The following is a 14,167-nucleotide window of genomic DNA, read 5'->3' as shown; positions in this document are numbered from 1 at the left end:
GAGTTGGTGATTACTGGCCAATATCATATTTTCTTGTTAATAACGAATAAATGATGTTATTGCAAAAAACCACGTGAGGATTGTGTCAAAGTGCACTGTACTTCGAGGAGTTTGAAAATTTCATATGAAATGATGATCATCAAAAAATACACTTTCAAGATTTTTGAGTTTAACTCATCAATGAAATTTCAATATTATCCTCCTCTATATTCAGTACAAAAGGATAAGAGAAAAGCAAACGTAAACAACACATACACTGACGAACAGATATATTTTGAAGAATACCGTTTATAATTCTAGATTCTTTTTATAGTTTCACAAAAGTAATTCAGAGAAATCAAAGTAAACATTCATGCATACTCATTTCTAACCTAAAATAATATTTCAATTCACATCATCTCGCTGTTAACGGTATCTAACGTTATTTTGGAAAAGATTCACGTTTAAATAAAATCAAGTAAGCCATATTGGTCAACAAATTTCTACAAGTATGAATCGACATACCAGTGTACAGGCATCTTAGAGTGCTGAAAAATGACGAATCCGTGCTAAAAAATTCTCTAGTGACAAGCGAAAACTTCCTTGGTAATTATTTTCGCATCTATTCAGTCAATTTGTAGAAATTTGTTAATGCATATTACAAATGACGCGGGGTTTCTTTGTTCATGAAGCAGAAGAATTGCAAAAATCATAAGCACCCAAGTTTGATATTTCATAAGCAACTTCCAAAACAATTTTTTTAACAAAATTGTAATATCTTCATTCATCATAAGCTAGTTTCATGATGATATATCGTCGTGTATTCAATCTTGTCGTGTATCTTTTTTCAAGATCAACTATATTTTGACAGAGTCAAGAGACAGATAGGGCACGAGACGTAATGGTAGACAAGAAACACGGATAAAGAAGAGAAGACTGGAGAATGAATAAGCATAAAATAGAAACAAAAGAAATGAAAAAAAAAGTGATAGGAGCCACAATCAGGAGACAGAGTAAGGATGCGGTAAAAAATTGCTGCTCGATCATTAATCCTTGAATTGATCCTTCTTAATTTATTAAAAAGTCATTACTTTTGAAAAAAATATTATTTTTGCCTGAAGGTGGCGATTCGTGACGTGATAGAGACAGGGGACAGAGACAAGAGATCGGAAACTGAAGACAAGAAAGAGGGGGAAAGAGACATATATAAAATCCAGACAGTGTGAAGAAAGAGTCAGGAAACAGAGACAGAAAGACAGGTGAGAGATTATTTATGATAAAATCTCATAAAATAACTGCATCATCGTGTCATAGTGAACTGACAACTTCATTATATCAATTTTTTACAATTATTAAGGTATATTTATGGCACATTTGGATCATGGGAAATAAACCCTTGTGAATTATCCAATCATGTTAACAAAAAATTATTATATGATTTAAAAATTTTCAAATTGAGTGAATATTTCAAAATTAGCTGGAAAACTCCATTATTTGAAATAATTTCAAGAAAAATTATTTTCGTAGTAAAAAACACTCACCTCAATGTTCGATCCCGATGCCAAACCTCGATGTGAATTCTTTTTTGGCAATCCTCCTCCATTACCGCCAGTTTAAAGGTATGATTGAAGAGTGGGCATGTCGAGTCTCCCTGAACGGCAGTTCTTTGATACACAGCATTTCTTTTCCGCCTGCTATTCCAGAATCGATCACTTAGAGAAACCTATAAATAAAAGGAAAATATCGTTATTGATGTACCATGATATCTCAGAAGAACCACTTGGGAATATTATATTGATTCGGATGTTCGAAAACATGAAATATTTGTTTGTTGTTTTTTCATTGGTGTTTTCGGGGTTGGAAGTTGATTTTTTTAAGCATTGAGCCGTGTCATTTTCATTTTTGTCAACATCAGTTGAAGGGTAAAAATAAGAATAAGATGTTATAGCGTTTATAAAAAAAAGGGGAAAATTTAAATGTTATTATTTATGTTTTGTCATAACTTCAGTTTGTGGCAATAACTCAAAAATGAAATCAAACTACGCATTGTTTCAGTTTGTTGTGCAAAGGGTCATGTCAACATATTTAATAATTAGTACAATAAATTCTCTCCAGACAAAATAATATAAAAGTATTTATTTAATGTACACATATGAAACTCAATTTTTGTTTAATTTCATTGAAAGGAACTTCATGACATCATTAGATATCGAGTATATGCGTTACACAATAATGTTACACAACTATAGCCTGAACACTTTTCTAAGTGAATAATTATTTGTTGATGATCATCCAACAATTTGCAATTACAATTCGTATTTATCACTCAGGTTGAACAGTTAATTTAGTTCAGATATATGTTGTGCTTAGTTTTCAAAAAGTTATTTTAATAGTAGCCATAGTCAACGATAATGAGAATTAATCATAAATGTTTTAATTATTCAATAGGAATCACTTCATTACTGCCATGTACATATCTTCATTGAATATTCACACGTACTGTATTTTTGAAAACTTTGATTTGTAGCAATTAAAGGTAGTTTGTATAAACTACCTTCCGTTCAGATTTTCCAAAAAAGAAATTGAATTGATTGGTTCAATATTCTTGTTTACATTTTATAAATCCTGCAAATGAATAATGAATTGTATTGTCAATGTACTATTAGAAATATTTGCACACAAAAACTCATTCGACCCTCAACGTTATAATTAAATTGTGTTTCGTGTACCTTTTGTAACAATATACCAGTTATTTCTCTTTTGTGATTTTTCAGGAGTTCCTTGGCGAATTTATCAACGATTCAATAAAAATTGGAAAGTGAACATGCAGAAAGATAAAATTTCTGAGTAACCTGACTTTCAATTATGTTGGAATTGATCAAAAGCTAAGGAAAAAAAATGTTGAAATTAAAGCAATTCCATCTCAAACAATTAAAGTAGTGAATATTTATGATACAATTGAACAGATGAGTTTGATAAGCATTGATTAGTGTGATTTTGTTAATATGCGGAGAATTCAAGGATTCTGAAGGATTCAAGAGAATGCAGGCAACTATTGAGGATAAAAACATCAATTTTTTATAGTCCATAAAATATTGAGTGAAAGCAAAACCAACATCTTTAACTCCCTCACTTTTCTGCCGATCAACTTTATTCCCATATTTCTTTTTTCATCTACGTTTTCCATTATTTGCCAAAGGCAGCTACCTACTTTTTTTCAATGGAAAAGTAGGTTAGTTTGATAGCTATTTTAATTAACTATCCAACACTATTTCATATCTGAAAATTGGATCAGCCTTTTCTGAGTAATGGGCAGTTTCATATTTGCCTTAAAAATCTGTAAACAATTCGAAAACAGATTTATTCAAAACTCATTCCAGTTTATTAATTCCAACAGATGTTCAAAATTATTACCAAGCGTTTTCTAGCAAGGAAGTTTGTTAACAATTTTTTTCTCACATTATGAATAGTTTCTTCATCGTTTTTTTTATATTCAAGTACCACTTTATTGCAAGATAGTTTACAAAACCGCAACACGTGTACTGTACAATTGTTTCTTCAGGCGTTTTCATAATAATCAAATTCTAGCCTATTGGTACTTTATATAATTCAACAATTTGTATCATTACGCTAAAGATTCTTTCAACAAAATACATCTCTTTTCAAAGGTAATTGTGTTCGTTATCTGAAAATTATGGCACAATATTATTCGTTACTCATATTATTATCAACATAACTTTGAAACCTACTGCAGATGTACCATAGTTAAAAAAAAATCGTATATCACGCAAATTAAATAGTTGAAGGCTTCCCATACCAATGCTAGAAAAAGAATAGATGAAAATTGAGTTAACGTAAGCTGAAAAATTTAAAAGAAGACAGAAAAGAAAAATCTCAGAAAAATATTTAGCAAAAGAATTTTATATTACTTCTTTCCTATCTATCTATCATTTTAATTATTATTTTTATTAAAAATTGAATATATTTAAGAAGAAAGTAATACAAATCATGAAAAAACAAAAATTAATTGGCGCTCCGCGGCGACTTCATTGATTCCAGTGGCGCATTTGCTTTTTCAGCTGCAGGAAAACCCGAAAAAACCTGCAGCCCCACATCACCTCAAGATATTGACCTGGCAATGTCCTTCTTTCATAAAATATAATGTAGGGTGTCTCCAGAGGCTCCAATAAATTCAAGACATCGCCAGAACACTTAGTGACACGACTATCGTCAAACTTAAACCAGTCCGTTTCGTAACCAAGGCGTAATAATGACCAGATTCAATGCCAGAACCACAGTGAACAATGACAGCATGAAGATCATTTTGATTGTAAACATTCCTCTTCATTAAAAAGATTTATAGCAAGTACTGATATATTCGTAAACAAGTATCCTAGAATCTTGTGAAAATCTATCCGATTGTGAGTCATCCATATGCTGGGATAGAACGACACAAATTATTTACATTGTTTTGGTTGGTTTTCGGGTTTTGTCGGGTCCTTTTTGATTACAATCTCCAAACGTTTCAACTGCAACTGCGGCAGTCATGTTCAGTGGCGTGGTCGGAAGTACTCTTACAGTTGCAGTTGAAACGTTTGGAGATTGTAACCAAAGAAGACCACGGCAAAATCCGGAAACCAACCAAAACATTGACCCCAGCCGTGAAAGGCAACATTCCTATTAATTACATTTCCGTATTTTCATCCAAACAAAGCAAGTGGAACATATTCCTTCATTATATTCTTTCCGTGTGCCTCCTGTTTCGGAGATAGCGCTCTGCAAGAGCTCTGCCAGGATAATCGATATGACTTGCGTCATCAGGGAAAACTTAGGAATGCGAACGTTCCACTGTTTCACTGTTTTTTTTTGTCGAGTTGAAATTGGGGTCAATTATACTCTTTATACAAATGTTGGTTTCTGGGAGTGATTCAAGTTAATGAGATCTACCTTTGATAGAAACATTTGGACATTTATTATAGTTCGTATATTTTCCAGAAAGTTTATGTGTTGACATTATTTTTCCCAAAAAACGACTATAATGAATAGGTACACCTCCATATGTGGTGAAATTAGTAGATATGGATTAGATTAATGTCATGAGAAGAATTTTGGAGCTTTGGATTCAAAACATTACTACAATTTTTCATTGAATTCAAAAGCGAATGTTTTAATACACGAGGAAATCTTCATTCAATTCAGAACATCATTGATAAGTGAATAAAATGTATTTCAAAGTCTATTTGAAATGTAAATTAGAGTAAGTCAGTGTTGGAAAATGATATTTCAAACACACAGATCATTGAGTTCAGTATCTTGTATTTTCAAAATGAAAAAAAGTCGGCTCGTATTTGATATATAAAGAACTCGAAACAATGTGAAATCTTACCAATTATAACAAAATGTATGAACGAAAATCAGGATAATTTGGGTGCATATCCAAACCATTGAAAACCGAAAAGTGATGAAATACTTTAAATAAGACAAAGAATCTATTTCATTACTTCGGACTTTAATTGTCTGATATTATTTAAAATGATTTGAAATCTCTGAAAGAACTAAGAAGAATTAAAAAGAATAGCTGAAAATAACAATTATACTAAGCAAAAAACCTGAAATAACATAATAGTGAAATAAAATACAAGTAAAAATAGAACAATTAAACAAAAATTGAAAATAAAAATAAAAAGTTGACGTTTCGATTGTTGGTAACCACAATCACCTTCCGGTGATGACTGGACTAATTCCTCCGAGAGATAATTATTTATGGGTCAACATGTATGCGGCTTCTTTGAATTTCCTCCTAAACCAATGTTCCTCCATGTGTATGATCTCAGCTTGGGACCATTCGATGTTATGTAGATGGGTCCAAGCATGCTCTGCTATTCCTGATTTGCTGGTTTCCCCTTACTGTGTGTGTTTCTTGTGCTCGGCAATGCAAACATTCAATGGCCACTTAGTTTCACCGATATAGTATTTTCCGCACTCACAAGGTATCCGGTTAATGCAATTCTTAGAATCGCAGTCTGCGTTTGGTGGCCAGGTTTTCGGGCTGCTACGTATAGTGTTTCCGGATCTGAAGCAGGTTCCGATATTGTAGTTGGACCCAATTCTTCTTATCCTTTCTGATAATCGTCTGATGTAGGGAAATGCAAGCACTGGTTGTGGCGGCTTCCCTTCTTTGTGAGGCTCTTGCTGTCTTCTAGCCAAAAGTCTGTTCCACCATCGCTTTGGAGTAGCCATTCCATAGAAGATCATTTTTGATGATGTCTAGTTCCTTCTCGAGACCTTCCTTAATATTACAGAACCCGAAAGCACGGTCTAATAGAGTCTTGATGATTTCTCGTTTAGTCGATTGATGGTGGTTGATTTGTGGTTCAGATACTGTCCCCCTTGTGAGTGGGTTTTTGGTATACAGATGTTTCCCACTTAGTGTCGGTCCTCTTCACCAATACGCCTAAGAACGGCAATTCGTTTGTAGACTTCCTTCTCCATTGTGAAAGTGATGGAAGGTCTTACGCCGTTGATGTGTTTCAGGAAAGCGTCTAGTTCAGTATTCCCATGATTTCATATTATGAAGGTATCGTCAACATATCTCAACCACACACGAGGTTTCTTGTGTAGTATTAGTTCTTTCAGAGATTTCAAATCATTCTATATAATATCAGACAATGAAAGTCCGAACTAATGAAATTCATCATGAAACATTGTCAATTACCTTCACACAAGGAATCAAGTTAAAGCCAGATTAAGAAAGTATTGCATTCGCAATTGATTGTCTGACAACTCTGGTCTGATCTATTGTAAATTATTGGTCATTCTCTGGTTCGTGAATTGAACGTATTAACTTCATCATCAACAAGAATACTCCTGGGCTAGACAAAGGTAATACCTACAGGACTGAAAAAACTCATATTTGATTTATTAAAGATAAACGTGATAAGTCTTATATAGACCCCATAAATAACAATTTCGTAAGGTGTCTTCTCGTTTTCTTCTGTAACTCTATCATTTTTTCAAAATTATATACGAGTATAGTCAAGTGTTGAATTAATGGTGTACAAATTTACTGAGCCTGGGAGTGAAATTCCACAACCATGATAAAATTGCAATAAATTACAATACTAACAAAATGAATTTGACCAACATAATTTTGAGAACAAGATTAAAAGTTGTAGAAGCCCTAATTGATAATGATACCTAACTGCATTTACCTAGTCAATATTAAACAAATTTTTTAAAAGGATCAACCTCAAGTCATTCTCCATCCACATTCATAAGTTTTTTGATTGCAGTGAAAAAATGTAAGGGCAGGTTGACGAACCAATTTTATGAAACAAAAAACATATGAAAATGCATTATATTCAAGATGAAGGGAAATGAATTTTTTCAAAGAAAATGTTTTTGTCAATACTCCTTTTTCGATACTAGTGAAATTTGGCGATTATATTTTCAGTGAGAAGAGGTTAATTTAACCTCAGTCAGTAACAATATTTAGTAGCTCGTTTTGTTTACAAAAAAATAAAATGAAAACAAGGAAAAGCGGATAAAAACACCTAGTGGATATGCATTGAGAGAAATAATAATAATAAATATGCTTTATTGTCTTAAGGGCAACTTGTTGACAAAGCTTGAGTAATAGGACAATTCATATAACTTATTAATATAAGTAAAATCGCAAGTCATAGTAGATAATAAAGTAATTTCGTTTAACTAGTAAAATACGAACATAAGCTTAAGCAATAAGGACAATTAAATATAACTAATCAATATAAATAAAAATCAAGTTGAAAAGATAATAAAAAAAATTTTGCGAATAAACTGAAAAAATAATCAAGTTATAATATAACTTTTCGTCTAAAATCCACACATGATACATGGTCATTCCATAACATATACAATAAACATGCTAAAAGGTGTCTACAAAGTATTCTTGTAGACTGTAATAGGGCTGTCTGCCAAATTAGAGGACCTTACATCGACTGGCAGATGATTGTAAATTTTAGCACCATTGTAAAATATTGAATCCTTGACTGAGTCAAGAGGTGGGAATTGGGAGCCTGAGGCTAAACTCCGTATTTCGAATTGAATAGGGTAAGGTCGCTACATTATATCTTGATTTGTGTTTATTCACCAAGCAGACTGTCTCCAAGATAAGAAGTGCAATGACAGTTTATATTTGATTATTAATAAAGAGTTATCTGCAAGAGTCTCTTGGTTTTACCTTACAGAGTTATCTTACAGCTCTTTTCTGTATAATCAATATAGAAGACCAGAGGGTTGGACAACATGCTCCCCAAAAATGTATCCCATATCGAATTTGGAAGTCAATTCATGCATAGTAGGCCGTTTCTGCAGCACTGAAATTCAACTCCTTAGAAACTACCCTCACTGCATAACACCCAGAGGAAATTTTACTTCTGAGCTGTCGGACGTGTTCATCAAACTTAAGCCTATGATCAATCAATACACCAAAAAATTTTGTGTTAGATTTATTTTGCAGGACACCACCGTTCACAGGAAGTTCGTTAAGCACGCATTTGAATGATATTATATTTGTTTTAGTAACATTCAGAGAAAGCAAATTAGCGTCACACCACATTTTAATTTTTTCCAAGTCAGAAGTTATTATTTTATTTTAGGTGTTAGAGAGTAACAACATTGTTTGCAATGTTTGCTATTTGTTGAGTAACATTTATTGTTGTTACGGATACTTACAATAATTTTTAAAAAATCAGAAAAGTTCAATCTCCGGTATCTTAGAAGCAATATATAAATATGCGTTTTTTCATAGATTTAGTTCCTTAGGAAACACCCTGTGACACACTAATTGTATTTTTTTCCTGGGTGGCATCGACTGCATTGGTCATTAGCTTCTAGGCAATGATAATAACTTCCCGAGTCACCCAGGGAGCATCATGGCTATTCGCAGTCCGTCAACCATGTAACGTTGCAGAATCATCTAGCTTCAACTAGATACATTCTCTCGGGAAAAATATCTGGTCGTGGTCGGGATCGAACTAGTAGGTAATATTATGGACGAAGTTAGTACGTTTAATAACTAGAACTTTCATTAAATTCTAAGTTTGAATTCGAAATTTAGTAATTTTTCAAAATAATTTTGGGCCCTTCTACGAATTAGTTGAAAAATTCTATTCACTACTGTTTCTGCTGATACAAAAATATTGCTTCTGGTACTAGATACATGGACTTCAATGAAATTGTTTCCTAAACACTATTCGTTCAAGAATATTTAGAAGTTGCTATCGAGCTGATATTCACATGCTTTTCGTAAGTATTTGAAAACAAAACAACATTTACAGCGTCAAAGTGAAAGGTTCTATACAATAAAATTTATACTGTAATATATCCCCTGAAAAAAAATAACATCGACCGTCGCTGGTCTTGGTCAATTTACTCTGACTTGGTCAAGTTCGAGCTCAACTCTACTAGCGTTTTTTGACCATTCTCGGTGTCGCGTCGCTTCGAGAAGATTCATATAGACTTCCAGACTTCAACTAGAATATATAAACACTTCCAATAGGCAGATGGAGAAGTCTAGTTGGAAGTGCGGTAGGAAGTGAGCTAATAAGGCGAGTATTAGTCTGATGTTCAGGTAATGCCTTGTGTTGTGTTGGCAGTGTAGTAGTCAAATGAAGTTGAGCTTAATTGTACAATCACTCTCGAACCCACGAGGACAACGTAACAGTACCATTGAACAAGGCAATATTGTTTGTTGGATGAGCTGTTCAATGTTGGGACGTAGTAGGTATATCAAATATCTACATGTCATGATGTAAGTGTAAAAAGGTTTGTGGAATATTTTAACATTATATTGACTGCGTATTTCAGCTAATTTCACCAGTAAACAATTATGAATTTCACAACTTCAAGAAGTGGTTACCACTGCCACCCAGTATATTTCCACCTAAGGACCTGCATTCCGACAAAACAAGTCACAATCCATCTCTTCTTGTCAGTCTACATATCTTATTTCATTAGAACACCGACGTATGTAATTCTGACAAGCGAATTTGGGCCAAAAAATCGGTGACATGTTGTATGCACGCCTTGCATCCAGCCCGACTTGCACGCGGTAATACGCTTCCCGAAATCGTAATTGCTGTCGACTGACGATCAGTTTCTGTCATCCTTTTTGAAAAGGACGCTCCAACGAACTTGAAACTTGCTTGTAAACTGATGGGTCTCGGAGTTTTGATCTAATTTGAAACATATGCTACCCATTAATATGTTTATATCGAATACAGGACGCCTATAAAAGATTGATCTCGGATATGGTTGTTATTCACGAACCACGCGTTTCTGTACACTACAGTTCTGTGTCTCGGATATATTATTACGTTTCTTATTCACTGTTTTACTTTATCTAGAAGTATAGAATACTATGTCCTAAACCCAGACCTACTAAGTCCACTTTTATTCAGATTTCTTTTAGTATGTATAAAACACCATCTGGACTTGGACAACCTTAACCTTAACAAACCTTAGTAAAACACCAATTCCATCTGGACTTGGTGTTGTTTACTCCTGGTGAATTTTTCTAGAACTGAACGAAAAGTAAACAAAGAACAAGTAAACAAAGAAGAAGATCCAGTCTAGAAGCTAGTAATTTGTGCTTCTACCCATTTTTTTTTCATCGAGTTATTGAAATTATTGAAGCAAGATGGATTCAAACTCTCGTGATATTGAATTTCAAAGGTGGTTCTGCGTCCTAAGCCGAATGTTACTGCACCGATAGGTAATTCTACTACATTGCATCTAATTACTATTGCAGATGATATTGAAATCAATAGTAATTGGAATCAGTACATTCAATAAATAATTTACAATCATTTTTATGAGGCTGGGATTGTTTCAGAATAAATCGCCAAAAACAGTAATTACCAAGATTATTGCAATGGAGAGGACACAGATCATGAACTTTTTGCACAATTTGCGGAATGGCTTTTGTGAACTAGATTTTAATAAGATTTTCAACATCTCAATTAAATTTTTGCCACCTTGAAAGTGGTAGTATCCATTACCGATTCTTGAATCAGGAGATCTGTTTGACATTAAATTCTTTAACAGGCCAGCACGTTTTTTTGTAATGAAAAAGAGTATTTTTAGTTTCAACGATGTAATTTCTATGCCTGAATTGGACCCATTAAGACCATCAACATAATTGGAATTTAATTGAAAGACATAAAATGTCCCGACCTCTGAAACCTTAGTTAACTTTAGGTATCCCAGTGTTTTATTATCTTCAAATTATTTCAATACATAAAGGCATAATTCAGTTCTAATGACAAAGAGTTTTATTTGTTCGTGAGATAGTTAGAGTGAGTTCTAGTGCTCTGGTAATGGACCGGAAACGTCATTATCATAACGCAGGGGAAATTGTCCGACGTAAAATTATCATATATAATTGAAATTTAAAGCCGGAAATTGGAAACAAAACTCTTAGCGCCCTCAATACGAAATATTACAATCAAAACAATTGACCAGATGTTGCGATATCAAATTATCAGAACAGAAGGTCTATTAAAAACGCTGACACGCTTGAATTATTGAACAGATTGATGAATTATAAGCTAACTTTAATTTACTAACCTTGACGTAGGCGTTAATTTTTTCACCATTCGGTCTATAAAGGCCTTTGCACCGCACAACTGGAAAAAAACAAAAATATGAGTTATTTCCTGATTCTGGAAAATTATATATCTTGAATATTGAATATTGATTTTGTTTGTTTTGATATAGATTCATGTGTTTTGTGATACCTCTACGAAAAGCATTTTAAATAATTACTCTCACAAAACTATATAATTTGCAAATTCACATCCAATTCAGAAATACTCCGTTTTGGAGTTAAACCCGCATTCTCTGTACCTACTGTACTGTACTGTACTTCTAGCAGACTCTCCGTTTGAAAGAGTATTGCAACACCTCGACACGTGTTTCGATCACCAAGTGATCATCTTTAAGAGGAAGATCAAACTAAAAAACTTGATCTTCCTCGATCACCAAGTGATCATCTTCAATAGGAAGATCAAACTGAAAAACTTGATCTTCCTCTTGAAGATGATCACTTGGTGATCGAAACACATGTCGAGATGTTAAAAAAACGGTTTGGTGTCGGAAAAAACTCCAGGATATATCAGTATTCAATATTGATATATCTCAGGTAAATTACTCACCATTAACTAAAATATGTTTCCCTTCACTATGAATCTTCAGATCCATTGTTCCCCTTACATCCATAAGACTACTTTTATTCGTTGAAAGACTTTCCGAAAAACTGGAAGATTCACTTATCTTAGAGGAAGAATCGAACACGAGACACCTCCTAAAGCCCTGAGAAATCTCTGTTGGAGTTTCGACACGAAAAGTTGATCCAGGTATTTCCTTAGTTTCCATATAACAATTTCGAATTGGAGTACTCTCGAAATCAATTGTGTTACTCGACAAAAAAGGGCTTCCAATATAAGGCAAATTTGATTTCTCGATACTGAACGGTTTTTTGCGACGTACACATTTCTGCCTCTTGAGTGTGAAGTTTTCTTGTTGAGAGGTATCCAGAATTATTTTTTTAACATCCGTTTCACAATCTCTCATCGTCGAAGACGGTCTTTTTCTAGTAGCAGGCGCTCTGTCCACACACCTCTCGTTGAAAGTTTCATTCACCTGGATGATAGTTTTATCATCCACTGAAATCTGTTTCTTTTTAGTACTACACTTGCAGACGAAGTTACTACCCAGTTGATGTGAGTTTTCTGTTGTGGAACTCCTGAAGCCAGAATCTGATGAGTTTTCAGAAACATTCTCTATTGCATTTTTCTGTTCTTGTACCAAATTCATCATATTTTCCTGAAGAGTCTCATTATGCTCATTATCACAATCTACAGTTTCATTAATGCCGCTATTTAGAGCCCTCCGCACCGTAGGCCTGATGCTTTCGTCAGTGGAGTCTAAAATGGCATCAACGATTTTGTCTAGAGACATATTATTGATGAAAGAAGAACTGTTATGATTGTTGTTATGGTTGGGCTTACTCTTATTGAACTTAAAACCTAAGAATTTTTTGACTAGAGGCGTGACTTGATCTCTTTGCAAAAGCTGCTTGTCAGGTGAGTTGGGAAAACATGGTTGGATAGTATCAGGAGATGTGATGAAAGTTATCTGATGCAGAAAGTCACTCACGTGATCAATTTTAGGTTTTTTACTAGGTGGGAGATTTTCGTCTTCCAGAAGCTTTGCTAGAGGAGGTAATTTTTTGGAACTATTTCGGCTCAAAGTTTCCAAACAATGCGTCGTTCTCATTGGACAAGGAGAGTAGTCTGAAGAAAAAGTGGGAAGGGTAGGGGCGTAGGTGTCAGGAACTCTTTTCTTAACACACAACATGGTAGGTTTCTTGCATGAGTATACCTCATCGGGCAGTATTCCTTCGATGTGAGAGTCCACTGTTTCGAATGGACGGAAATAGTTACTTGTTTGACTGTCACCTTGGAAAAAGTCGTCACTGTGTGAACTTATGCATTGTTTTTTTTTCTTCTGTTGGGTGTGTTTTGGAGTGGCGAAAGGAGTCCTTTGATTCTTTTTCTCACTTTTCCCCTTTTTTGAAGAAATGATCCTATGGTTGTCCAAATACTGAAAGGAAAAAGACAAAACTTGGAATGAAATGTGCCAGAGCATTGAAAATATCATGGATAATGTTAATTGAGAAACAGTAAAAAAATTGGAGTAACTCATCGAGTCAATTGATAATGTACTCATCGAGCAGTTATGATGAAACAACATTACTAGTTCAATAGACAAACCAATAATGTTGAAAATTTTCTATCCTCAACATATTTCAAAAAGGAATATGAGATATCGGAAAGACAAGTTGATTATGTATTCTAGGGAAATATTATCAGTCTTCATGCTTTAGGTAGATGAACGAGGGAAAGTTACAATACACGCCACGGCTAACGGCGAGAGATCGCGCAAGTTTAGACTCTCTCAACTAAATTACTATTGGATTACGATAAGCCCCTTGCGGGTCAGTGTCGTACCTATAATTAGTTTTGATTAGGGTAGCAAATTGAACAGGACTTCTTTGTAATTTATTTTCATTTTTATTTAGTATTATAGGTAGTAGTACAGTTCATTGAAAAATGTTATTTAATGATACACTTATCCAAAAATA

The 14,167-nt window shown here is 33.9% G+C and overlaps 1 protein-coding gene across 3 annotated transcripts in view; it reads right to left on the bottom strand.

Annotated features, from left to right (window-relative positions):
- The window catches only part of PsGEF (Protostome-specific GEF), a 199,928-nt gene that overhangs the window by 131,383 nt on the left and 54,378 nt on the right, over positions 1-14,167 (bottom strand). For all 3 annotated transcript variants that reach the window (XM_074177906.1, XM_074177905.1, XM_074177907.1), the window contains exons 3-5: positions 12,177-13,626; positions 11,590-11,648; positions 1,521-1,702 (exon numbers count right to left, since the gene is read on the bottom strand). In XM_074177906.1, coding sequence (XP_074034007.1) covers positions 1,521-1,702; positions 11,590-11,648; positions 12,177-13,626 — 1,691 coding nt within the window. The remainder of the gene's footprint in view (positions 1-1,520; positions 1,703-11,589; positions 11,649-12,176; positions 13,627-14,167) is intronic.

This window comes from Leptinotarsa decemlineata, unplaced genomic scaffold, assembly GCF_025532065.1.
Source record: "Leptinotarsa decemlineata unplaced genomic scaffold, Ldec_3_MD MMD2_tig00003335_RagTag_RagTag, whole genome shotgun sequence".
NCBI classification, from domain to species: Eukaryota; Metazoa; Arthropoda; class Insecta; order Coleoptera; family Chrysomelidae; genus Leptinotarsa; species Leptinotarsa decemlineata.
The sequence above is the reverse complement of the archived record's forward strand: the minus strand, read 5'-3'. Positions and strand labels throughout refer to the sequence as shown.